Here is a 20,750-nt window from a genome sequence, read left to right as displayed (position 1 = left end):
GAACATAGTGGAGCATGTGTCCTTCTTGCCAGTTGGGACATCTTCTGGATATATGCCCAGGAGAGGTATTGTGGGATCCTCCTGTAGTACTATGTCCAATTTTCTGAGGAACTGCCAGAGTGATTTCCAGAGTGGTTGTACAAGCTTGCAATCCCACCAACAATGGAGGAGTGTTCCTCTTTCTCCACATCCTCGCTAGCATCTGCTATCACCTAAATTTTTGATCTTAGCCATTCTGGCTGCCGTGAGGTGGAATCTCAGGGAATCTATATGCTCTGTGATTTGTTCACACATATTTAAAAGTAGCTGTGGAGTTTTGATTTGCATTTTCCTGATGATTAAGGATGTTGAACATTTTTTCAGGTGCTTCTCAGCCATTCGGTATTCCTCAGGTTGCTTTAGTTTTAATTCACTAAGTGCTTTGAGTGACTCCCTCCTCTGTTTCTAGCAGAGAGTTTGTTCTTTACTGAAACATTATCTGCATAGGTCAGGTATCTCTGTATTCCTGTTACTATCTGACTTCATGCTATGTAGCAGATAATTAGTAAATATTAAGTGAAATAAAAAAATGTTCTTTTAAGTAGGAAGATCTATGTCTAGCAATCACCTGATCATTGAGAGATAAGAAAACAATTTGTAGAAATATGAGCAAAAGCATGTTTAAGTACTGGCATTTTCTCTCTTGGTTTTAATGAACAATTTCTATATGCTCTGTGATTTGTTCACACATATTTAAAAGCAGCTGTGGAGTTAGGCAGCAGGATAGGGGAGATTTGGATGCCTAAACCTGCCTTGGTGCAGATGTAATTAATATTGTGCTATCAAATTAACATCTCCACATACAGAAACAACAACGTCAACAACAACAAAATCTCTTACTGTCACAAGAAGCTGCTCTGTCTCAGGGTTAAACTTACATCTTACATGTGGTTGTTTCCATAAGTAATATGAATAGCTTAAGTAGACTTCATATACATCAAAGGAACAAAGCCATCAAGAGAATGTCTCAGTTCTAAACATCTAGGTCCCAAATGCAAAGGCACCCACATTCATAAAAGAAACTTCTAAATCTCAAAACACACATTGAACCTCACACAATAATAGTGGGAGATTTCAACACCCCACTCTCACCAATGAAACATTGAAACAGAAACTAAGCAGAGACACAGTGAGACTAAAACAGAGTTTTGATAATGAACTTTCCTGCCTAACCATAGTAATTGATATTTTATCGAGTATAGTTTATTAAGATCATTCTCATAATTTGAAAAAGTATGAACTGTTTCTGAGGATCTTATTAAATGGCTATGGTTTACAAATGAGGTCTAAGTTCTAGAGAAGGGAATATGATCTGTTACAACTTGAAGAGTTGTTAACCAAATAAGTGTGCACTTTTTTTGCCTGCAATAGACACCTTGCCCACCTGATATGTCTGCTGCATAAAACAGTAACAAGATTTATAGGAGAGAATTTTAAGGGCTCTGAAAATTATAAAGTATTATTTACAGGTCATTGCGGCTGTTACTATTTTTTCAACAAATTTTGAGAGTCTTCAGTTAATTCTTTATAATTTTTCTCCTGTGAAGTCATAATGCATTTCTTTTTTAAAAAATACATAATGATAACCAATTTTAAATTCAGGTTATACTACACATACATAATAACAAAAACAACACAGAAATGTAGAAGGACACACAGGTTCATTGACTAAAATGTCTGGAAGTAGATCCACAAAGCCAAAATCATCTGATTTTCATAAAGGTGTTGATACTGCAGAGCCAGCAGGTTGATATTCACATATGGCAGGCTGTAGTCAGATCTACGTGCTTCTTGCTCTATAGGAGAGGCAACTCCAAAGTGGGTACAAAAAAGCAAGTTTTCTCTGTCTATGGAAGGATACAGCTGGAAGCAATGTCTGGAAAATAGATGGTCTTCACCAGACACAAAACCTAATTAATATGCATCTGTTAGTCATGATTAGCCACATGCTAGTCATATCATATGATACTTTCTGGCAAGATGAAGACAGCTTATAGTTAAAGCCCATGAGCATGACAAAATGTGGTAGGCATTTTGGCTAGTGCAGGAAGAAGCCCCTATTTGAGGTGACCTCACAGATCTGAATATTTCATCATGGTAGTCAAGTCTTTCAGTTTTTGTTTACAGTGCTAGGGTTTTATCATTTTCTTAGACATACTAAGAAAATCTTGTACTATGGGCAGCTTTCTTCAGACATTGCTGTTGAGACATAGCCTTGATCTATTTGGCTGTAATCTTGATCAGCTTGATCAGCTTCACTGTGTGAACTCAAGGTTGGCTCCAGACTTAACAGTCTTTCTGCTTCTGCCTTCACCTGACTCACGGGAAAGTTATTTTTGCATTAGATATTCTTGAACTCTAGTATGAATGTATCAACTAGCAAACAGACATCATGTGTCATGCTTAGTTATTAGTGATTTCAGCTATTATTGCAAACATTTCTTAAAAGTTTACCATGAAGAAAACAGGTGAGTCTGACATTAACACTTTTCTTAAATTTTATTTCTAGTACTCATGTGTCCTCCCAGTACTTGAGAGTTAGGAAGGTCAGGACTTCAATGCTAGCCTTAGCCACAAAGCAAAATTGAGGCAAGCCTTTACATTATGAGTCTGTATCTATCAAACCAAACCAAACAACAACAAAATATTGTAACACTCTAACAGAAAGTAAGACTATTATAAAGGATACAAAGTAAAACAGAAAGTGTTAAGCATAGATGTGTTGTAAGATATTTGATAACATTGTGAACCCCAAGATTGTGTACTGGACAAACCTTGTTGTAGTGTGGCTCACTCCTAGCACACAACTTTCATGCAAGAGCTTTCTGTTATTGTAAGCAGGTTTTTGTGGTTTGGTCAGCCCTAGCACACACCTTAAGTCTTCATTTGGCAAATCAATATTTGGGATTTCGTTTTAAAAAACAACCCACACGATAAAAAAGAATGCCCATATTCCTTTAGCAAACAAGGAGAGTAAAGATTGCATTATAGTGGAATGGTTTTCAAATCGGCTTTCCCAGAGTTTTAAAGAAAATAAATTCAATAATAAAAGTCCCCCTTATGTTCATATTATTTAAAACAAATGTTTTAATATTACAAATTTTATGTCATTTAATGATTTGTATATTCATAAAGTATTAAAAATTGAAAATGACTAGAATTCCCACATTCATATTCAAGAATATCTCTAATCCCCACCAAAACACTTCTTGTTTCCTTTTTTAGCTTGAAGAGCAGTCAAGACAAATAAGTCAAAAGCAAGATGTGACTGCATTAAAGAAGCAAATCCATGATTTAACAATGGTAAGAATCACACTTCACTGGAAAATTGTATTTCCTCTTAGACATTAGTTACTTTCTATAGGTATGATAAAGCAACATGATCTAAAACAACTTGGGGAGAACAGTTTATTCCATCTTAGACTTCTCAGGTCAGCACCACCAGCAAACGTCAGAGCAGGAAGAGAAGCCGAAGCCTATGAGGAACACTGCTTCACAGCGTGTTCCCAGGGCTTTCCTTCTTATACAACCTAGGACCACCTGCCCAGAGATGACACTATCCGCAATGGAAATTTCCATATCAATTATTAATCAAGGAAATGTCCAGCAAATTTGTCTATAACTCTGTCTTATGGAAATGTTTTCTCAGTTGAGAATTCCTCTTCCTAAATGACTCTCACTTGTATCAAGTTGACAAAAATCTTAACTAACACAGATAACATGCCTATACTTGTGGCATTTATTGTTTTTGTGTTTCTGGAATAAAGGCTTAAAGAGAAACTGATACAATATTTATAAAAAGTCTTTGAAATATATTTGAGTAACTGTATTATAGAAGGTTTTTCCCCTTCAATTATTTACCACTTGCATGGTTTTATTTTATTTTTTTTATGTTTATTTACTTAAAGTAATGTACACATAGTGTTGAAAACTAGCTTATGTGTCTAATACTGCTTTTGTATGTGTGACTTCAAGCCCTGCCTTCAGCTTTTCTCTCTGGTCTTTTAAAAAAAATCTGTCCCTATGTTTATATTTCCTTTTTCTGTTGCAAACATAAATGGCATTTACTTTTGCTAAGTTATTTTATTTGTGTTGATTTTCGATTAATCTCAAAAATTAAAAGTGTTTTGTGTACTCTGGATCTTGAGTTGGCATTTCATAACTTTCTATCTAGTCATCATTATTCATCTTAGGAGAGATGTGCCCTAGCCTCACAGTCTTAGCCATTCTTGATGTTATTGCCTTGTAGTTGGCTTTAGATTTGGATCATGATTTTCATGAAGGGTTGCAGCTTTCTTGGATTTTCTGATTGTGTTTTTGGTTTCTTGTTTTAAAACATTGTTTAAATAGGGTTACTGTTGCTGTGATGAAACACTGTGACCAAAAGCAAATTGGAGAGGGTTTACTTTAGCCATAGTTTCATTTAACAGTTTATCAGTAGCAGTGACAGTAGGAACTCAAGTAAAGCAGGAACCTGGAGGCAGGAGCTGATGTTGAAGCCATGAGAGAGTGCCACTTATGATTTGGCACCTCTGGGTTACTCAGCCTGCTTTTTTATAGAGCCCAGGACTTCACCTCAGGGAAAAACTCACATACAATGGGAGAGTCTTCCCATATCAATCTAATTAAGAAAATGTTCTCCAGGCTTGTCTATAGTCACATCCAAAAACTCTAGCTTGGATCAAGTTGATAGAAAACTAGGCAGCATGATGATATTCAACCATCTTTGTAATGTCACTACTACTATAAAAATTCTTTATTTTCCCTTAAAAATATTAATTGTTGAGATCATGAAATGACAGTTTTTATTGGATTATTTTAATCTTGTTGCACTTATATATTAACCTAAAATTTCTTTACTTTGAGCCCTTCATTATAATTATATTTTCTTAATTAATGAACCTCACGGGTCATTATACTCAGTGTTTATTGATTCTAGGAACAATGAAGTAGTGCGTAGCATAATTGTCACAATCTTATTTTTCACCCTTCTTGAAATTGTTTTGTTCAAAGAACAATTATTGATTCAGCTATTGTGCATTATTAAATGAATACTTAAATTCTTACTATTGTTCATCATTCTTGTATGTAGCACTTGTTACGAAAATATGGTCATTATACCTCTGATATGTTAGTCTAGACAGACAGATTGTATGCTTGAACACGTGCGTGCATGTGCACACACACACATACACACACAAACACACACTAACACACACTTCGTTGAAAGTTTGTCAAAATGACTAGATAAGAAACTCTGTAGAAGAAGTTGGCCATGAACTCAAAGATATCCAGCGGTCTCTGCTACTTCAGTGTTGAGATTAAAGACAAATCCTACCTTGCCCAGCTGATTCTGATTTATTTCCATGCCCCTTCTCCTTTTAAAAAAAGTATTTATTTTTATTTTATTTTTATGGGTGTTTTGTCCTGATAAATGTTTATACTATAAAAATAAAGTAAAACTGAATAAATCTGGTATCCACAAAGTCTAAAAGATGGCATTTGACCCTCTGGAAGTGGAGTTACAGACATTTGTGAGTCACCATGTGGGTTCTGGGAGTACAACCTGGGTCGTCTGGATCAGCAACAAGTGTCCTCAACTGTGGAATCACCTCTCTAGCTTCCTAGTTCCACTTTTCATCTACCTTTGGATTTTTGACCAAGCTACTTGGCCTTTTCTCTGTGTAAAAGCAGGGTCTCCTAAGCATTGAATGTTGCCTTGGTGCCTTTTATTAATATAGTCAAATACCAGAGACAGGCTATCTTTATTTACCTCACAATGGGAAGGATTCAAGAGCATGGGGCAAGGTCAACTTAACTTTGTTGCAGAGCTGGTGGTAGACAGCTGGAAAAGGGGCCAAACAGGTAATCAGGAAATAACAAATGACCTCCAGAAGTCACTTCCAAGGACAGCATTCCAACTGACAAAAGGAACACAATTTTTGCATACTTTACATTAACACCAGTGCGTTACTATCAGCCCTTATTTATTATCATTTGGGATAAAAATCAAGAAGAAAATGAAGAACAACGTTAAACTTTAATAATGTACAATATTTGAATATATAATCAGCTTTTTAAGCAGGAAGATGTGAAGAAGTGAGGAACGGTAGATGCTATTTTTAATGGGCTTGCACTATATAGTGTGTAATAGTAATATTAATACAAATGGAAGCTGCAAATTAATACAGCAGTTGTTTTTCTTTATCCTAGCTAGTTCACCAATAATGACACAGAGACACCAATATATATTTAATTAAGCTTTGCCGAAATACCTGGGCAGTCATTGATCTATATTAATCCTTTAGGCTAATCTTGCTACCTCCCAGCCAAAAAGCCAGAGGTATATTCATTTTAGTGTATTCTGGCTCTCTGGACTTCAGATGTGTTTTTCTATGATCTCTCTTCTTGCTCTCCTTGTGGCTCAATCTGTCTTTTATCTCTTTCCCTTTCCTAGCTGATGGAAGTCCCACCCTATTCTTTTTTATGCCCAGCCATTGCATGATCAGCTTTTAATGACAAGGCAGAGAATAAATGGTAAGCATTGTTTACACAAGCTTGAGACAGGAGATTTTTGCAATACTATGTCCAGATTGAAATAAGATATGAGGGCAGAAAAATCAGCATTTGAATATTACAAGGATAAAGTTTACACAGTGCACAATATTATGCATACATATTTTAGCTGCAAGAAAAGCCTGAGTCTAATGTGTCTCATGATTTATTTGCTTTAGGAAAATCAAAAACTCAAGAAAGAACTTTTGGAAGCACAGACAAACGTAGCCTTTCTTCAGAGTGAACTAGATGCATTGAAAAGTGATTACGCTGACCAGAGTCTGAATTCTGAACGGTATGAAACTATTCATAACAGAGGGCCATTCATTAACTTTGGGGAATATATATTGCTTTGTAAAGATGCTACCTTTACTAGCAGATTTCTTGGTGTATGTGTATGTGTGTGTGTGTGTGTGTGTGTGTGTGTGTGTGTGTGTGTGTGTTAAAAAATGTTAGCTTTAAGTGGCCTTGGGAGGAAAATACTGTAAACAAACAAGCCTGTGTTAAAAATGCTTTCCAGATAGGAATCTTGGTCTAAAACAACAATGAGAGACATTAACTATTCAGTGCTTTAGTTCTGAGGTATTGGTATTATCAACATATAACTTCATAATCTGACAGATATTTTTACTTGAGAGATACAGTTATATGCATATACAAAGAGAGTCAATTTAGACTTTTTTGGGGAAAGAGGTTTTATTTATTTATTTGTTTGTTTGTTTGTTTTTATTTTCAAACCTTCAGAATTAAGGCATTTTAGTACAACCTTTACTCTTTGTGTTCTGTCTGCATCCTTAGGGATAATGATGTGTGAGTTCAGAGTTCAGCATATATAAAATAAAAGAAACATCTGCTACTGCTCTTTAAAAGTTTTAAGTTCAGCTAGAAAAGCCAGAACAAAAAGTTAAGCAGTGTACCCTGAGGAAAGCCAGCAGTAATACCATTACCAATACCAGGGCTTGGTTCAGCCTTTGTTCTGGAGACACAGGAGGTGAATACAAGAGAAAAGATCTGCCTGTGTTGGCCAAGCAACAAGAGGATCCAGTGACAGCAACATCAACTGAAGCAAGTAGCATTGCCACCTACCAGGACCATCCTTGGCACATTATTAGTGTTCATGACTTCATCCACAGAATATCCTCTCTTGTAGGGACCCTTATTATCTCCACTTTACAGATAGGAGAAACAAAAAGTCTTAGAGACTTAGATAAGAGGAAAATAAAAGAAGCAAGCTCACAGAGAAGGACTGGCTTGGAGAAAGAGGGATGATTAGACACTGGTTTGAATAAGAAAGAACCTTTTAAAACACAAAGAGTTGGTGGGCTAGTTTACAGGTATTCTGATAGGGACCAGACTTTGGCTAAGGAACTGAAATTTCTCTATGTAACTGGCTTTTAACTCAGTAGCAAATAGACAGTTGTCTATAAATGAAGCCCGAGAGCTCATGAGGATTGGAAGATAGTGATGAGTTTGCCCACACCCCATGATCACACCTGCTGTCTCTTCTCTTCTCACTGAAAGATAACATATAATTTTGCAGGGATCTGGAAATAATCCGAGAATACACAGAAGATCGAAGCAGTCTTGAGAGGCAAATTGAAATCCTCCAGTAAGTTCTTCTATGAAATGTTCACCGCATTTTAGCCAATTTGTGATAATGAAACATGTAACACAAGCTGCCATGACCAGTGTTTAGGTCACTGTGTCTTCTCATTGCAGCACATTTGGCATGGTCACTTCCCTTTCTGACTCATTTACCTCTAACTGAATAACTCCACTGCAGTCTTGTTCTCAAAGTCTGCAAGTTAGAAAAGCATATGCCATGCTGTTCATGTTACATCTGTTAGGAAGGTGCCCTTCACCCTCGATGCCCTGCTGCGTATCCGTAGAGCTCCTCAGGTCCACGAGTGAATGTGACCATAGGATAGTGTTTAGTCATTATTTTCTTACTCTGTTATGCTGGCTACAGCTGCCCCCCCCCCCCCCCCATATATATACCCTTAGGGTTTTCTTTTCCAGTTTAAAACACTATTGCCTAAGACATTCTATCCTAAGTTGTCAAATTCACAATAAATTGTAGTACTTTAATCCTCTGAGAATCTTCTTCAAGAAACTTTGATGTTCTCCCATTTGTTCGCATATACAGTTTATTCTTTGGTTTTCAATCTACTAAACGAAATAATGTTGGGCTGGACAAATTTTTCTTCTCCAATATTTAGTATTCATTAAATCTCAGCTGTAGAAACTGTAGAGGCCATGTGTTATAGGGACTTATGAGTTCATTTACTCATTAACTCAGTCAATAGCCTTTTTAATTAATACCTTTTATGGGTGACATACCCCTGGAATTGGGGATAGATTAGTGTATATATATCATATACACTAATATATATATTATATATTTATATATATTATATATTATATATATTAGTGTATATGATATATGTATATATATATACACACACACACATATATATATACATATATATATATATATGTATATATATATATCCTAAGCATAGTAGAGGAGGAAGATAGAAACTGACTACTCATAGAAATAAATACTACATATATATCAATAGATCAATACACACATATGTATGTATAGCACCAAATTTAGAAGAATACAACAGAAGAAAGTATATTTTCCCCCATAGAGAGTGGTGGAAGGTCAATAAAGTACTCCTGGTGGAAGAGATAACAGAACTAAGATAAAAAGGATGAAGTGGCTACAAACAGGAAACTTAGATACCCTGTGGGAAGTGACTCTGAGATCCTCATTTTTTTAGCCAAGGGAATTGGATTTTAAATGGCCTTCATTATATCCTGTGAGATTCCTAAGTTCATATTTAAACTCTTACTTAATCTGAGATCAATAACCAAGTGCATGCTTGATATAGATATCCCATCAGGGCTTGAAGAGGATGGGATGTAGGAATAGCAAGCACGCTCTATGGCACACTGCATCTCTGTCTGGGCCTGAGCTATGAAAGCTGGACAATAAAGACCTGCGTGAAACCTGTTGACACAGGAGTTATCAGAGGGAAGAGTGAGTGCCTCAGCCCACCAAATTTATTCTATTTTTTAACCGTATAATTCAAGCTTTTTAAAAAATTAGGTATTTTACTTATTTACATTTCAAATGTTATTCCCTTTCCCAGTTTCCCTCCACAAGCCCCCATTCCCTCCTTCCTCCCCACTGCCTCTATGAGGGTGCTACCCCACTCGCCAACCTACTCCTGCCACAGCAGCCTAGCAGTCCCCTATACTAGGTCATCAAGATTCCACAGGACCAAGGGGCTTCCTTCCCAGTGATGCCAGATAAGGCAGTCCTCTGCTACATATCCAGCTGGAGGCATGGGTACTCTTTGGTTGGTGGTTTAGTCCCTGGGTGCTTTGGAGGGGGTGGCATCTGGTTGGTTGATATTGTTTTTTTCCCTATGAGGTTGCAAACCCCTTCAGCATATACAGTCCTTGCCCTAACTTCCCTAATGGAGTCCTCATGCTTAGTCCAATATTTGGCTGTGTATATCTGCATCTGAATTAGTCTGGCTCTTGCAGAGCCTTTCAGGGGACAGCTATATTTGGCTCCTGTCAGTAAGCACTTCTTGGTATCAGCAATCGTGTATCTGGGTTTGGTGTTAGCAGATGGGATGGATCCCTAGGTGGGACAGTCTCTGGATGGCCTTTCCTTCAGTTCCTGCTCCGCTCCAGTCTTTGTTTTCCTGCATTTTCTTTTGACAGGAGGAATTCTGGACTAGTGTGTTGAGTTGAGTGAGTGGTCCCGCCCCTCAACTGGGGGGCAGGGGGCATGCCTATCCACTGGATATGGTCTCTACAAGTTCTACCTTCCATTTGTTGGGTATTTCAGTTAAAATCCTCCCTCTTGGGTCCTGAGAACCTCTTGGGTCCCTGGCATCTGGGATTTTCTAGTGGCTACACTCAGGACCCATCCCTCACTGATACACACCTACTTTCAAATTCCTGACCCTCTCTACTTCTCCCCATGTCTTCCCATATCTAAACTGCCCCCTCCACTTTACTCCCATTCCTCTCTCCCTCCCAGATCCCTCTCTCCTACTTCCCACAAATAACTCTCTTCCCTCTACTGAGTAGTACTGTAGCATCCACACTTTGTTGTGATATTCTTTCTTCTTGGATTTCATATGGTCTGTGAGTGGCATCGTGGGTATTCTGAGCTTCTTTTTGGCTAATATCCACTTTATTAGTGAGTACATACCATGTGTAATCTTTTGTGACCTCAGGATATTTTCAAGTTTCATCCATTTGCCTGAAGATTTCATGAAATCTTTGTTTTTAATAGCTGAGTAGTTCTCCATTGTGTAGATGTACCATAATTTCTGTATCCATTCCTCTGTTGAGGGACATCTGGGTTCTTTCCAGCTTCTGGCTATTATAAATAAGGCTGCTATGAACATAGTGGAGCATGTGTCCTTGTTATATATTGGAGAATCTTTTGGATATATGCCCAGGAGTGGTATAGCTGGGTCCTCAGGTAGTACTATGTCCACTTCCTCTGTGTGTTGTAGGAGTGGTTACAGAGCCCAGCACCCAAGGTCTTCTCCAGGTGCAGGTTCAAACCGGAAGGAACCCGTGCTACAAGCTGGGAGGGGGTTCCTGCATCCCTTGGTCCTGGGAGTCCCAGGTTACTCCTGGTGTTGGGCTAGATGTCGTGGCCTCACCTGTGATCCTGGGCGTGTTAAAGCACCTTGGGGTTGAGCTTCTTCTGGGTGTTTTAGGAGTGGGTGCAAAGTCAGCACCCTAGATCTGCTCCATCCAGGTGCAGGTTCAAACCAGAACAAAGGCCAAATTTATTCTTAAAATGCTCCCAGATTGTCAGGAAAGCAAACTAATTCATTCTTTCATTATAATTTGTATTTGTTTCTGGGGTTTGAAGGGAAAGAGAAAATTACAAGAAATGTGACATATCTATACATTCTGAATTTACTGCCTTTAAAAAAGCGTGAAAACATTGATCCCCCAGTGCTTCCTGTATATTTGTCTACCTATTCCCACACAGAACAGCTAACCGGAAGCTGCATGACAGTAATGACGGCCTCAGGAGTGCACTGGAAAACACTTATAGCAAGCTCAACAGATCCTTGGTATGCAGTGTCCTCTTACAAGATATTCTGTTCTTTCTCTTATTAAAGTGTTTTGTGGCATGAAAACCATGTGATATTTTAGGATAACTTTATGTCGATCTTAAAGTTAGACAGTCTTAACATAAAGTAAAAGGATAATGTTTTTTAAATTAAAAAATGTGGTCTGCCCATTTGTATAAAGAAATGAGATGATGTTAACCGAATTCTTAAATTAAATGTTCTAAGAAATAAGGGAAAGATGCCAAATGTGTGACTTTTTTCTCTAGAGGTTTTAATGACATAGGAGCTGATTAGTTTGCAGAGAAGGACAGCAAATAAAAGAAAATGTGAAAAATCCTGTGGTCATTAAAAACAGTGCTGCCAGTGAGGATGACATAGCTATGATTCTGGCTAGTGATCTTCTCTACAGCATGCACCTGACCCTGGGCTTTGGATTTGGGGTTCTAAACCTTCCTGGCAGAAACAAGTTTGCCCAGATTTCATTTACAATGAAGCTTTTTATTTAATTTTTGTGGCTCAGCTTTAGGAATGAGACTTTAATGTCATATTAGGATGTGGAATTCAATCAGATTTTGCTTCCAAAAGAGACAAATCTGAGGAAGCTGATGTAGTACTGTCATGCCCTGGAATACTCAAAGAGCAAGCAGACTTTTGTGGAGTCTGCCATAGAGCTATATAACAGTGAGATCTGATGAGAAAGAGAGACCAGGTCTATTATGCTTCCTGGAACTTTCAAAATGATGTTCACATTTGTTCATGTGGGGTCATAGATTTTTTATGTGTATTGAGAGGCAAATTGTGTAGGTACACATAAGTACATCTGCCTGGATAAATGTCTACATATTAACAACAACTTGTGTATTACAGCGTATAAATAACATATCTCCAGGGAATACAATTTCTAGAAGCAGTCCCAAATTTAATCATCATTCCTCTCAGCCACTGGCCTATGATAGGTATGTATCACCTGCTTCTTTATTCTCTGAGTTCTAGATCAAAGTCAAAAGCAAGACAAACTATCTTCGAACTGAATTAAAGTAAAGGAATATATTTAAGTAATAACTAATATTTATTACAACTTATATTACTGTCCAGAAATTTGGAAAAGGATAAAACAGTAAGTAAACATGTTTTGTACACAACAGTAATTTTCTCCATATGCTTTTAATGATTTTGTGTATGTCAATCCATGCCTTCCCTTGAACCACATCCTGTGCTGTTGCATTATGAATGGTGTATTGTGCTGAGCTTTTTGTCATGATCTGTCAGTGTTTAAAATTCAAAATAAATAGAAATTGTGGCTATGTTTATGAGTTACTAAGTATTTCAGGAATCATTGAGACGTACCAAATGTTAGAATTTAACTTGCCCTTTAAGGGATCAAATAATAAACAGTGATTATATTTGTGTGTGTGTGTGTGTGTGTGTGTGTGTGTGTGTATGTCTCTGTGTGTGTCTCTGTGTGTGTATGTGTCTGTGTTTCTATGTGTATGTGCATGGCTACATATTTCCTGTGTTGCTAGCTACAAGTTAAGTTTGTGGTACATCCATCAAAGTATAAAAAAACAAAAAAGCTAAAAAGTGTACTGTGTAAATATATTTAAAATTCCCTGCTCAGAGTTTCTTTCCCATCCTTTACCATTTATGTTCCTGGATGAAAAACATACATACAACCTTTATATTTTAATATACCTTAAGCAGCACAATAGTTGAGCAACCGCCTACCTTCTATACTGTTAGACTCTACCTTCCTATCCATAACCCAAGTTATTAATTACTATGTTTCATCTGGGCTGCTCTTTGCTCCATTTGACAACCAACATGGCCACTATTTTATTGCTCAGCTAACCCTTGGCAGCTCTCCTTTCTCTCTTGCACATTCTTATATTCCATGGTGGCTTCTTTTTCATAAGCCCATAAAACATCATCTCCATCCATGTCTCTTCTGCCCAGCTATTGGCTCTCAGCATTACCAATCAGAATTAACTTGGGAGCAGGGTCCCAGGGCCTGGAAGACTCCAGGTCTTGGGGGAGGGGGGCACACTTAGCATTACAATAGACAGTAAAAAGACAACACCTCAATAGTATAAATTTAAGATACCCATGTGTTTGAAGCTGTTAAACACAGTTTTGTCCTGTTTTTTTTGTTTTGGGGCAGTACTGTTAGTATAAATAATCATGTTCTTAGCCATCTTGATATTGCATGATGTTTTGGGCATCAAAGACAGGCAAATGATATAGTTCTATTCTAGTCCAACTTAATTAACCAGTGAGCTTATACACCTTACTTACAGGACCAGGAGTAACCCCAAACAACTGTCACTGGAGAATCTCATTCAAGCATGGATGCTGATTTGGTCCCCCTACTCATACTGCTTTCCATTCTTTTCTCAGTCCTGTGGGGATTGTCATTAGATGCAGTCTTGTGACAGCCATGTAGTAGCTGCTCAGATTTCAAGTTGTTCATAGCAGTGCTTTACCACACCTGGTGCCAGCTTACAGTTTCCCTGCCACTGGATATGTCTCTCACTACAGTCTACCCGTGTAAAAACATGATCCTGATTTTTCTTTGTTGATTCATTAATCTTTTTTTTTTAATTTTTTAAAAAGATTTATTTATTTATTATATGTAAGTACACTGTANCTGTCTTCAGACACTCCAGAGGAGGGCGCCAGATCTCATTACGGATGGTTGTTAGCCACCATGTAGTTGCTGGGATTTGAACTCTGGACCTTTGCAAGAACAGTCGGGTGCTCTTACCCACTGAGCCATCTCACCAGCCCCTGATTCATTAATCTTATCAAATGAACAGCTTTTTTACTTATAAGCAGGTGATTATAAGGTTACTAGAAATATACAGTTTTAAAATGCAAATTTGGTACTATTTTTCTGTAATAATAGTTATGAACAGTTATGAGCAAGATGTAGAAAGAAGCATACAAAACAAAATTACTTCAGCAGTCTCATTAGGATTTATTCTTGAAAGAATGACGCCACCAATGAGGTCTAGTACTGGAATGAGAGTTCCTCCCCAGTATGTTCTAAAGGACAGGGACTTCATTGCATCACCAGGGCCTCAAAAGCAAGCACGTCCTCTCCTGCTCTTCATTCTGAACCCACTACAAACTACCATGGCCTGTGCAAATCTTCCTTCTTTGGAGTTAGTTTGATGTGTGAAGTTAACAGGGTGCTCTTTTTTTCTTTTTCTATGCTAATATACAGCTCTGCTTGCTTGCAGAAAATCTCTAGGCTTAGGATATTGACTACTTTCTGTCATAGAAGAAGAGGATAGAGAGTCATGAGACCTTCACCTAAATATTCAGTCATTGCTCCCAAACCAGTTGTATGTAGTTTTGTACTAATTGCACAAGGCCTTGAAGTCTTGGGGAGGATCAAAGTACATATTGATTGGGAAAGACTAGTAGAGGTACTCCACCTGCACAGCTGTGAGGAAGCTATCCGCATGGGCTTCCACTTCCCAGTGCAGCTCCTTCTGGCTCACTCATGCTCCTGTGAGTAGTCCCTCACAGATGCTCTGTAAGTAAGCACAATAAACACATTGGTTTTCTAGGGGGAACTTTTGTGAAATTGAACTTTATTTTATTATCACGACATTGGATGAGGGTAGGCTTTGCCTAATTGCCCCTACTCACCCCAAAGAAAAGATTTCCCAACACCTTGTCTTAAAAAAATAAAAACACATAAATAACACAAAAAAGAAAAGAGTAAACAAACTATTCAGAATGTACTATAACAGTATTATAGTAAAAATGGTAGTGTTACATTGTATTTGTGTCTAGGATAGTCATTGTTTGTATCAGGAAATAGATCAGCCAATTTCAAAGAGTAACATATATAAGATTTCCCATTTGAAGGCCTTTGTCATTGTAGATAGATGAGCAAAATGAAGTGATTGCAGTTTGCACACTCCCTTTGCCAATGCTAAGGGAACATCCTGTCCTGTATCTCCTGGCAAGTGACAATGTTGTCAGCCTGTCCCTTTGTGCTCCTGTGCATTGTGAACTCCTTGGTAAAGTTGTCTCCTCTTTTATCACAAGGTCATTCCATTCTTCATATGCAGATGAGGATTGTGACTCTTTGGCTCTCTGTGACCCTCTGCAGAAGATGAATTATGAAGTTGACAGCCTGCCTGAAAGCTGTTTTGACAGCGGTCTGTCTACTCTGAGAGACAATGAGTGTGACTCCGAGGTGGACTACAAGCACCAGGGAGAATTTCAGAGTTTGCACAGAACAGAGGAGAGCCTTGGGGGCGATGCATCAGACACAGATGTAAGCCAGAAGCTATGATGCCATAAGACTTCCTTTGACTGAAATCTTCCATCATGTTTTATGGAATTCTGTCTTAACAGCACATAGCCTATGCTGTTAAGGTCATACATAGGAAGCTTATTCATTAGAATGGGTTTTCCCCCTAGCGTACTAGAGAGGAATCTCAAAGGTTTGCCTTGCAGAGGAAGTCTGCTTAGTAACCACACTAGCAGTACACTCAGCGAGCCACATACTGGTACTTTTCTTTGGTTTGTAATATATATATATGTAAAAGATTTGGTTTTTAATGGTTGATTTTTTTTTTTTTTGGACAGGTTCCAGATATAAGGGATGAAGAAGCATTTGATTCTGAAAGTGTGGCCTCTGTCTTACACTGGCAGCCCCAGGGCTCTGCTGGTGAGGGCGGCACTCTTAGTTCCTCCAGAAAGCCCATCTCAGCTCTTTCACCTCAGGTAGGTAGCTCCCAACACTCTTTTCTTTATGCTGTGTTACTTAAGAGGATAAATGGCCCTGTCATCACCCACCCGTGTGGCTATTTCCTTCTAGACAGACATGGTGGATAACACCTCCAAGGTCACATCTCAGAAGGCTTACAAGATTGTGCTGGCCGGCGACGCTGCAGTGGGAAAGTCCAGCTTCCTCATGCGTCTCTGCAAGAATGAGTTTCAGGGGAACACAAGCGCAACTCTAGGTACGGCTCTTACCCTGATAACCATAGAATTGGCATCTCCAGCTTGATTGTCTTTCTTTCAGTATTACATACACAGATTCACAGATCAAAATACCTGTGACTGAACTCATGTATATAGAGCCTGGGTGTGTATGTGTGCAGAGAATAATCTTTTATTTTGATTAAGATCTAACTTGAGAAAAACCTGACATGATGTAAATCTCTGTGGACCGTTGAATCAACACAAACCCTGCTTAGATGTAATAGATGATTTCATCCACCATGCATTTGTCAAGCCTTTTGAAGATAGCCTGCCTGGTATTTTAATGACGAAGGTACACAGTGAAGAACGCTAAATAAATCTGTAGCTTTAAGAAACTTTCACACCAGTCAAAATAAGTTGAACAAAATGAATCTTAAAAATGAAATACAGAAAAAGTGTATATTCCCATAAGTAGCTAGGGAGAACTTTCAGACACTTTGATTTTATGCTAAAAACTTTGTAATAAGCATGGCAAATTGGAGTTTAAGGTCAACATTGAGTCTGTATTTGTGTTTGTCTCTACGTGTCCACAAGAAAATGAGTTGAAGCAGTCATATTTTTCTCTGTTTTTTTTTCCTTCTTTGGTTTTTTTTTCACTCTTTCTTTTTCTCTGAGCCTTTTTTAAAAATTAGGTATTTTCCTTATTTGCATTTCAAATGCTATCCCAAAAGTCCCCCATACCCTCCTCCCCATACTCCCCTACCCACCCACTCCCACTTCTTGGCCTTGGTGTTCCCCTGTACTGAGGCATATAGAGTTTGCAAGACCAAAGGGCCTCTCTTCCCAATGATGGCTGTACACAATAGGTTTTGACCATGCTGGCTCACCCACTTATCTCCCAGGTACTCCCATATCCTTGCCTACCCAACTTCATATTCTCTCTCTTTCAAAAACAAAATACACATTAAAAAAGAAAGAAGGATATAAGGAAAGAAAAAATCTAAACAAAGAAGAAATAAGCCAAAAAAGAAAGAAAGAAAGAAAGAAAGAAAGAAAGAAAGAAAGAAAGAAAGAAAGAAGAAAGAAAGAAAGAAAGAAAAAAAATAGCAAGCCAAACCAAAAAGCTCCCTCCACCCAAACCATGGAGTTCAATTGTGTTGGTTTACTATACCTGGGCATGGGGCCTGCCCTAGTGTGTGGTTAATATACCCAGTAACATGGCATTGTAGAAAAAGGATTTTTCTTCTGTCAATAGGGTATCAATCCCATATATCTTCATTGTTAGGAGTAGGAGCCCTTGTCCAATTTTCCTCTCAGTCCTGGGATCTCATCTTGCCATTCATGCTAACGTAGTCTGCCATCTCATATGTTCATCAGTCCTGTTGTCTTTGGAAGACACAGACTCCTTGCAGTCATCCATCCAATCTGGCTCTTAGAATGTTTTTTGCCACCTCTTCCACATAGATGACTGAGCCTTGATCTCTGTAAGGACTGAGTGCTCCAAAATCTTTCACTTGTACCTTGTCCAGTTGTAAGTCTCTGTGCTAATTCTTATGTACTCTAAGAATAATCATCTCTGATGAGTGTAGCATAAGCACTTATTTTCTGGTGTAGCAATGTGTCATTAGGAGTCATTTTATTGCCTTTTTATAGCATGTTGAAATAATAAGAGCTAATAGGCATATAAGGGGAAATGTGGAATATATTGAGAGTGGGCTGGGTTAGCTCACTCAGGATCATCTTTTTATAGCTCTAACTATTTGCCTATGAATTTAATAAGTTCACTTTTTATAACAGCTAAGGAATATCCCAGTATATACATTACATCATTTTTATTATCTATCTCTCAGTTGATAGACATCTGGCCTGTTTCCAATTTCTATTTTAATTTCTAGTCTTATGATTAGAGCAGTAAAGATCATGGATGAGCAAGGATCTCTGTAGTAGAATGGACAGTGTTTTTGTTATGTGCCTAACAACTTTATAGCTGTATCTTGAAGTAGATCTAATCCCAGCTTCCTGTAGAACTACTACACTGATTTTTCATAATGGCCATACAAGTTTGTACTCCTTCAAGAATGAATGAGTGTTCACCTTTCCCTGTAACCTCACCAAAAATCGCTCTGTCATTTTTTTATCTTTATCATTCTGACTGGGTAAGATGAAATCACAAAGTAGTTCTTTTTTACTATTTCCAGATGACCAAAGATATTAGACATGTCTTTCAAATGTTCTCAGCCATTTTTGTGCTTAATCTTTTTTTCTTTTTTTTTTAAGTTGGATATTTTCTTCATTTACATTTCAAATGCTATCGCAAAAGTCCCCTATACCCTCCCCCCACCCTGCTACCCTACCCACTCACTCCCATTTCTTGGCTCTTGCTTTCCCCTGTACTAGGGCATATAAAGTTTGCTAGACCAAGGGTCCTCTCTTCCCAATGATGGCTGACTAGGCCATCTTCTGCTACATATGCAGCTAGAGACAAGAGTTCTGGTGGTACTGATTAGTTCATATTGTTGTTCCACCTATAGCTCTTGGGTTTAGCTCTTGGGTAGTTTCTCTAGCTCCTACATTGGGGGCCCTGTGTTCCATCCTATAGATGAGTGCTTCATCTTTCGAGAACTCTTAACTTCATTCTATATCCTGTATTTTAATTGGGTTACTTTCTTGATGTTCATTTTTTTTTAGCTCTTTATATATTCTAGATTTTAATCCTCTATCAGACATATCACTGGTAAGGATTTTTTTTTATCATTGTGTGGGTTAAAATGATAGTGTTCTTGCAGTACAGAAGCTTTTTATGAGGTCCTGTTTATTAATTGTTGGTTATAATGACTGTTTTATTGACGTATTGTTCAGAAAATCCTTTCCTGTGTCAGTGAGTTCAACCTTATTTCCCACTTACTCGCCTATCTATTTGAGGTATCTGGTCTTATATTAATCTCCTTAATTCATTTCTATCTGCATTTTGTACTGGGTGATAGTTTGGATCTATTATCATTCTTCTACATCAGTGGCTCTCAACTTTCTTCATGCTGCAACCTTTTAACACAGTTGACCATGTTGTGGTGACTGCAATTGTACATTTATTTTCCTTGTTACTTCTTAAATGTAATGTTGCTTCTGTTATGAATTGTAACGTAAATATCTGGTAAGCAGCATATTTGATGTATGATCCTGTGAAACTGTCATTTGACTCCCAAAGGAGTCATGGCCAACAGGTTAAGAATATATATATATATATATACACAAATTAGAGATATATAATATATATGTAAAATATATACATATCTACAAATAAAGTAAAAATAAATAAATATATTAAAATTTAGAAAGAAGAAAGTATATATAAAATAAAAATCTGTATTTTACCAAACTGGTAAAGTATAAACGAAATGAATGAATATTTTCATATCTATAACCTACCATACTTAAATCAAGATGAAATAAACAATTTAACAAGGCCTACAGCACTTAGAGAAATAGTAGCAGTAATTATAATCTCCCAAGCACAAACAGTGTAGGGCCATGTGGATTAAGCAAAGAATTCTATCAGATCTTTAAAGAACTAACACAGATACTGTTCAAATTATTCTGCAAAGTAGAAACTGAAGGAGCATTTTCCAATTCTTCTTACCACTATTATCCTGGTACCAAAGCTACATGAGGAACTAATAAAAGATGAAAATATTAGTATCATTGTTTTCAAATTCAAGTAATAATCAGTAGAAGGGGTTTGAAACACATCATTTGCTTTTCTTTATTGGAAGAGTTATTTAGACAATGAGAAATGAAACAAATTGATTGACCTCATCACAAGGGGCACATTTGTAAATTTATAATTCTCTGATAAACTCTGACATAATAAAACTGAAAAATCCACCTCATTTTAATTCATAAAGGAACTAAAATTGCTCTGGTTGCTAGAGATCCTGACATACATATGTATGTGTGTGTGATATACATAGCTACCTGCACACATATGTATATAAATATATATGTTTCAATGTATGTAGTGGTCACATATGAGCATCCATGTAAATGCACACACACACACACACACACACACACACACACACACACACA

The 20,750-nt window shown here is 37.5% G+C and overlaps 1 protein-coding gene across 2 annotated transcripts in view; it reads left to right on the top strand.

The window, feature by feature from the left end:
• Rasef (RAS and EF-hand domain containing) overlaps window positions 1-20,750 on the top strand; it is a 69,573-nt gene that overhangs the window by 29,357 nt on the left and 19,466 nt on the right. For both annotated transcript variants that reach the window (XM_021160795.2, XM_021160794.2), the window contains exons 5-12: window positions 3,265-3,342; window positions 6,774-6,889; window positions 8,135-8,203; window positions 11,636-11,720; window positions 12,588-12,676; window positions 15,780-16,011; window positions 16,326-16,463; window positions 16,558-16,702. In XM_021160795.2, the coding sequence (XP_021016454.1) occupies window positions 3,265-3,342; window positions 6,774-6,889; window positions 8,135-8,203; window positions 11,636-11,720; window positions 12,588-12,676; window positions 15,780-16,011; window positions 16,326-16,463; window positions 16,558-16,702 (952 nt within the window). The remainder of the gene's footprint in view (window positions 1-3,264; window positions 3,343-6,773; window positions 6,890-8,134; window positions 8,204-11,635; window positions 11,721-12,587; window positions 12,677-15,779; window positions 16,012-16,325; window positions 16,464-16,557; window positions 16,703-20,750) is intronic.

Source organism: Mus caroli, chromosome 4 (genome assembly GCF_900094665.2).
Source record: "Mus caroli chromosome 4, CAROLI_EIJ_v1.1, whole genome shotgun sequence".
Classification (NCBI taxonomy): Eukaryota; Metazoa; Chordata; class Mammalia; order Rodentia; family Muridae; genus Mus; species Mus caroli.
The sequence above is the reverse complement of the archived record's forward strand: the minus strand, read 5'-3'. Positions and strand labels throughout refer to the sequence as shown.